The sequence below is a fragment of the Impatiens glandulifera genome, chromosome 6, assembly GCF_907164915.1.
Source record: "Impatiens glandulifera chromosome 6, dImpGla2.1, whole genome shotgun sequence".
NCBI lineage: Eukaryota > Viridiplantae > Streptophyta > Magnoliopsida > Ericales > Balsaminaceae > Impatiens > Impatiens glandulifera.
The window spans coordinates 4,550,728-4,556,834 of NC_061867.1; the positions used below are offsets into that span (position 1 = coordinate 4,550,728).

Genomic DNA, 6,107 nt, shown 5'->3' on the forward strand with positions numbered 1-6,107 from the left:
CAAAATCACCTAGTCTTTAGTGACATGTGCAAGCAAAGACTTTAAAGGTGGTGTGAGAAACATTAAGATGAATGAAGATAGATAAGAAGTCACAATTTATTATTCATTTAAATGAAAAAGTCTTTGTCAAAAAATAAAACAATTGACTACTTTAAATAACTAATAAATTTATATTCCAATTCTGTTCGAGATATTAAACGATCTTTCACATATAGGAAATGTTTAAATTTAAGTTAAAAAATATTGGTCAAATACTTTTTTTTTTTTTTTTTTTTGTCATATTAGGAATTTAGGAGGCACCTCTTTGTTGACCCGTTCAAATTTAATTAGGTATACCATGTCCATAGCAAGACTTTCTCTTTTTTTTCAATTACAATATTAGCTTTCATAGTACATTTATATTTTGTCTCAAATAATTTATTTTCACAAAATATATATATATCATCTTTTATTAATTGTTTCATTAGTTACTTTATAGTATCTAACAAAATAAGAAACTTATAGTTTACATAACAATAAAATCAATACAACCGACTTGTAAGTTGTAAGAACCAAATAACTACGATTTTAATTGATTTAAACATTTTTGAGCGACTTACAAAGTCATGTTACTAATATGTAGCAGATTTTGCGCATCAAATTGCAATGGATTTTAGAGACTAAATTTGCAACTAGTATGGTTAGCCATTTCACAACCGGTTTTACTGATTGCAAATAGAACTAGTACGGATTTTACAACTTTTTGTTACAACTTTCTTTTGTATAAAAATGGCTCGGATGTGTGAAGTCGGCTCGAAGCCATAAATTTCTGAACAAATGTTTTTTCACTCTACCTAGAGTCTTCCATCAACATCTTTCAAATATTATTCCTACTAAAAGTTTTCTAACTCACAATAAAGTTTTAAAGGTCTAACTGAAAATAAAACATGTTTAGGAACTCGTATAATAAAAAAATACTTATTTATATTTTTCTCTCAATTTAAGACCAAGAAATAGACAATACTCTTTGTAGAAAAAATAAATTGCAATGCATAAAATGTTTGTATGAGACAAATATAAGTCTAAACAAAAGTTTACTAACACTCAATAAAATTGTAAAGGCCTAACTTATATAAAAGCAAAGTTGTGGAGCTTGTATGATAAAACATAATTATTGAAGTTTTCCCTAAATTCAGTGCTAGTGCTGCATGTGTGGACCAAGAAATGGACAACAATCTTATTAGAAAAAATGAAATTTAAATTTATAAACGTTTGATACATAAATTTGTTCTTGTGTGCAATAATATACATTTCTAAGAAGTGGATGGTCATTTCTATTATATTTTGATAGGTGATATAAATGAAACCCAATATAAGAATTTTTTGAAACAAAATGAAAACTTTCCAAAATACTTAGAACAAAATCTCATCCCGGAAAATAATTCACTAATTATAAATCTCATTGTGATCTTGAAAATATATCTTCAAAATTCAAATTGTCTTTCCAAAACTATAAGTCATGTATCCAATTTGGATCAATCTTTCTTTTTCAGTTTCACTGTTATTGGGAAATATTCTCTAATGAGATATTGTTTCCGCGACTAACATGTTAATGAAATTGTTTTATCATTTTCTTAAAAAAATTATCTTTTGGAAATACCAACATAACTACATAATAAATTTTTTTTATAAGAGAGATGATAATAACTTAACCTTACATAGGAAAAGTTGTTATTTCTTTTTTTTTTTTAATTTTCATATGGGACATCTCCCCTTTATTGATATCTTCTATTCATCTGGATCATTTTAGATCCCAAACTAAAAGAACATTTACATTTTCTAGCTAGTTTTTTTGTGTGCCCTTTTAAAAATATGGGTTGGGCCTGTCTTGGACGGCTCTGGTGCACATCGAGGTGGACTCATGCAGTCATGTACTGATCCTTAGCACAATACTAAATACAATTTAACTTTCTCTTGGGACTCTTTGGTTTAGGGTTCTTGGTCAATCCAAAGATCAAGATTGAATTTGTTCACATTTTTCTCTGATTTGATTTACTTTGTGCATTGTCCTGTCTGTACAAAATGTCTCCGTTGCCGGATGAGATTCTAAATGACATTCTTTGTCGGTGCCTGTTAAAGTGTCTGCTTTGTTAAGGTGCGTTTCTAAATTTTGCTTTCTCTAATTGAATTATAATCGAATTGTATTGGAGATATTAAATGATATTCACATATAAAAATTGTTTAGGAACTTCTCATGTAATAATGAAAAAAATATTTATTTATGATTTTTCTTCAATTCAATGCAACCACAATGTGAACAAGAGTACTCTTATAGAGAAAATAAATGACAATGTATAAAACATTTGAATTCAAGACTTTTCATAACAATAATATGAATAATATTAAGATAACAACCTATTTATTTCAATCAATCATAAATCAATCAAATCCATCATAATAACAATCCAAAAGAAAGTTCTCAATAAACATCTTTTGATCAATAGATAGAATTGATTATATATAACATTGTAAATAACTTACCCACTTTCTATAAGCAGAAGATGCCTGAATTTTCTTCCTGATGCAAAAGATCAGAACATAAATATTTTAGTAATAAATATTTGGTTACAAAGAAATCAGAATCAGAGAAAGAAAACTACGTAGTTGTTTGGTTACGTACCAAATTTGCTTATATGGCCACTATGCTCTGTTCCTCCTCTTTCACATCCAATAGAATATCTACTGTGAACTTCTCGCGACCAAGTCTGGTTCGAAGGGAACGTAGGAGTGTCATAACATCGTCCACTTCTTCTGAAGACACCAACTTAGGACAATCAGTAATCCACAATCTCTGTAGTGAATTATTAATATTGAAGTTTTCAAATTCCTCAACTGATATCATCAACTCCGGACAATTCAAAATACGCAATTCCGTGAGAGAGTTCATGAGTCCTTGTTGGTTCTCGCAGCCACTAATCTTTAATGTCTCTTTCATTCCCTCATCAAACAAACGCCTTAACTTGCGGCAATGCACAATATGGAGACATTGAAGAGTTTGGAAAGTTGAACGTACTCCTAATTGTGCTTCATTATTATTGTCCGCAAGTGTTGACGATGATGGAAATAAAACACTTCTTTTATTGATATAATCAACATAGAGATGCGTGAGAACACTAAGATTTGAGATGCTATGTAACAATTCATCCGAACATTCACCAAACACTCTTACTTGTTTGAGTGCTGCGAGATGCGGTGGTAATGCCCCTAGGTTTGGGCAAGAAGATATATTCAGCTTGCATAGATTAGGGAATGCTCCTGGACTAAGAGACACCAATTCCCTCAAATTCCCCATGTTACCAATAGTAAGTTCCTCTAGCAAAGGGAATGGAAAAGGAGATGACATTCCCACCCATTTAGGGGGATTCACACCTTTGTAACCACTCATTCTCAATTTCTTCAGACTCTCAGTTGAAACCTCTAGAGCTTCACCTATTTTCTCATGTCTATTACTCTTAGTCTGATTATCATCATATTCATAGTGCCATATCAACTCCAACTCATTGATATTCGACTTTTTAGCCATACTTATCCCTCTTGTAATAGATGCATCGCTAACTCTTTCAAGGTTCTTAATTTTCAATGTTCCGCGGATATCCAATTCTTTTATTTCATCTAGTTGGCCATCTCTTTTCTTGTTGCCTATCACAAACAAGCTTAACGTCTTGAGATGTTTCAATTGTCCCATCCCTCTAGGCATATATTTTAGTCCATCACAATCCTCCAAATAAAGATGACGTAGGTTAATAAGGTCTCTCATATTTCTAGGCAAACTTTGAAGCTCAGAACAATTATTGAGTTTCAGAGTCTGTAAGTTTAAGAGATTACAAATACTATTAGGCAAGGTTGTTATCCAACTATTGGAAATGTCCAAATATTTAAGATGTTTGAGACATTTTCCATAACTCAAATATTCATATTGCACATGGCCTTTTAATTCAAGGACACGTAAATACGGGAATCCTTTCCCGACACTAAAGATCTCCTTTGTGACACATGGATCATAATATTTGCCAATGAGAATTATTGATTGCAATCCTCCAGTTTCTTTAAAAGAACGAACTGAGGTTTTGAATAACTTATCAACAAGTACTGTTAGATGACGAATTTTACGTCCTAAACCATCACTTGAACTATTAGCATTCATCATATAACATTCATCTTTCATAACTGATTGGGTAAGATCGTGCATAAGGTCATGCATCTTACATGTTTCATAAATTTCATACCGATCTGATTTCTCGTCTTGAAAAAAAGATCTCCAACACAACTCCTTCCAAATTGTATTCCCAACATCTTCCACTTCTTGGTTTTTAACTGCAGGAATTAAACCATGGGCCATCCACAATTGAATTAATCTCTCCTTTTCAATTACAGTATCCTTGGGAAATACAGCACAAAACACAAAACATCTTCTCAAATGATAAGAAAGGTCATAGTAACTCAACCTTAGAATAGACAAAATTGATTTTTCATTTTGTGAAATCTCCCATATCTCGCTATCTCTTATTCTGCGCCATTCCTTTTCGTCACTTGTGAACCCCAATTGACTTGCCAATGTCTTGGCAACTAAAGGAACACCCTTACATTTTTTAGCTATTTCTTTTCCAATATCAATCAACTTTGGAGGTTTTGGTGTTTCAGGCATGAATGAACGTTGTTCAAATAATAGCCAACAATCATCGTCAGAGAGGGACAATAACTCAAAATGTGTAATCGTTTTCATAATTCTTGCCACATTTCTTTTACGTGTCGTGGTAAGGATAAAAGCACCATTTGATCCACAATCTAATACAGATCTCAGCTGAGCCCATGCCTCTTCATCTTCGTTCCACACATCATCCAATACAATCAAATATTTTTTCCCACTCAATTTTTTTTTCTGCAATTCTTCTAAGCAAGGTTCTCCCTTTTCTTCTAAGATGGATTTGATCACCAACTTAATATTAAATTCATCAGAAACACAAACCCAAATTTTGGGATCAAAATGCTTAGAAACCTTCTCGTCATTGAAAACCATTTGGGCAAGTGTTGTTTTACCAAGACCCCCAATTCCAACAATGGGAAGAACAGATAGTTCCTTAGAAACATTAATAGTACTAGATGTATTATTATTGAGTAGAATATCAATAATCTGTTTCTTCTCCTTATCTCTCCCATATACTTTACTACTAGAAAGAGACATGGTTTCACGCCAATTACTAGTAAATTTGTCTATTTTTGAGTCATGAATAGATTCACGCAAATGTAACTTTTGGCGCTCGGAAGAAATTTGGTCTAACTTCTCTTGAACATCTTTAATTTTGTGACCAATTTTGAGACGCATCTTAGTATTGCTAAAAGGATGGGTGATAAAGTTGGTTACCTGAATCCGGGTTGAAGAGGAGGCATTACGCCTTTTTACTTGAAGACGAAGATCTTCAAAGGTGCACTCATCCATGATGTCTCGAGCCTCATATGCCACATGTTTGAGTTTCCGCAACCAATCTTCCGTTTGTTTGTCCTTCTCCCGTATGTTCTTTCTCTCAGCATCCTCAAGTAAGGCACTAATTGAAGATAGTGTGCTCGATAGCTTTTGAAACTCATTCTCAAATCTCCAAAACAACGAGAACTCATCCTTAATTAGAGGTACCAAGTTTGAAAGCAAACCGTTTATTAGAGCTGCATCAACCATAGTGATTTCTCTCTCAATCGATCAGATTTTTCGCTCTCAAAAATTGAAATAGATCGCATACAAATTTGACTGCACTTTCCGTGTGGACCATAGCTTGCATCACCCACAATTTCTTTTGAAATTTCTGAGAATTAGATTGACAGATCTTAACTAAGTTAACAATGTTACTTTATTAATTAATCTAAACTTATGTAACCATTTTAGATAACTTATTGCATAGAAAGAAAACATTTCACAATTATATATTCACTTCAACTTTTTTATGAGAGTAATGAAAAATATTCATGAAATTGTAGCATACATAACAACATCATGAAATTAATAGCTAAAGATTTATACTCATGACTTTGTCGATATGGGTTTTACATTTTACGACGTAGCTATGGCCTATGAGTCT

The 6,107-nt window shown here is 32.3% G+C and overlaps 1 protein-coding gene across 4 annotated transcripts; it reads right to left on the reverse strand.

Annotated features, from left to right (window-relative positions):
- Window positions 1–2,396: 2,396 nt before the first annotated feature.
- On the reverse strand, window positions 2,397–5,760 carry LOC124941147 (putative disease resistance protein RGA3). 4 transcript variants are annotated; one of them, XR_007099604.1, is made up of 3 exons: window positions 2,873–5,759; window positions 2,660–2,790; window positions 2,397–2,557 (listed from the first exon to the last, which is right to left on the reverse strand). XR_007099604.1 is itself a non-coding variant. In XM_047481413.1 (2 exons), exon 1 carries the CDS (start codon window positions 5,708–5,710, stop codon window positions 2,669–2,671), a length of 3,042 nt encoding a protein of 1,013 aa, XP_047337369.1. In that variant the 5' UTR covers window positions 5,711–5,760; the 3' UTR covers window positions 2,397–2,553; window positions 2,660–2,668. The 4 variants fall into 4 exon arrangements, 3 of the variants coding, with proteins under 3 accessions (XP_047337369.1, XP_047337368.1, XP_047337370.1); XM_047481413.1 differs by having other exon boundaries at window positions 2,397–2,553; window positions 2,660–5,760; XM_047481412.1 differs by having other exon boundaries at window positions 2,660–5,760.
- Between the last annotated feature and the right edge of the window lie 347 nt (window positions 5,761–6,107).

What these genes read in the sequence shown, in the direction of transcription:
- LOC124941147 (XM_047481413.1), bottom strand. Translation starts at nt 5,710, where the DNA reads ATGGTTGATGCAGCTCTAATAAACGGTTTGCTTTCAAACTTGGTACCT.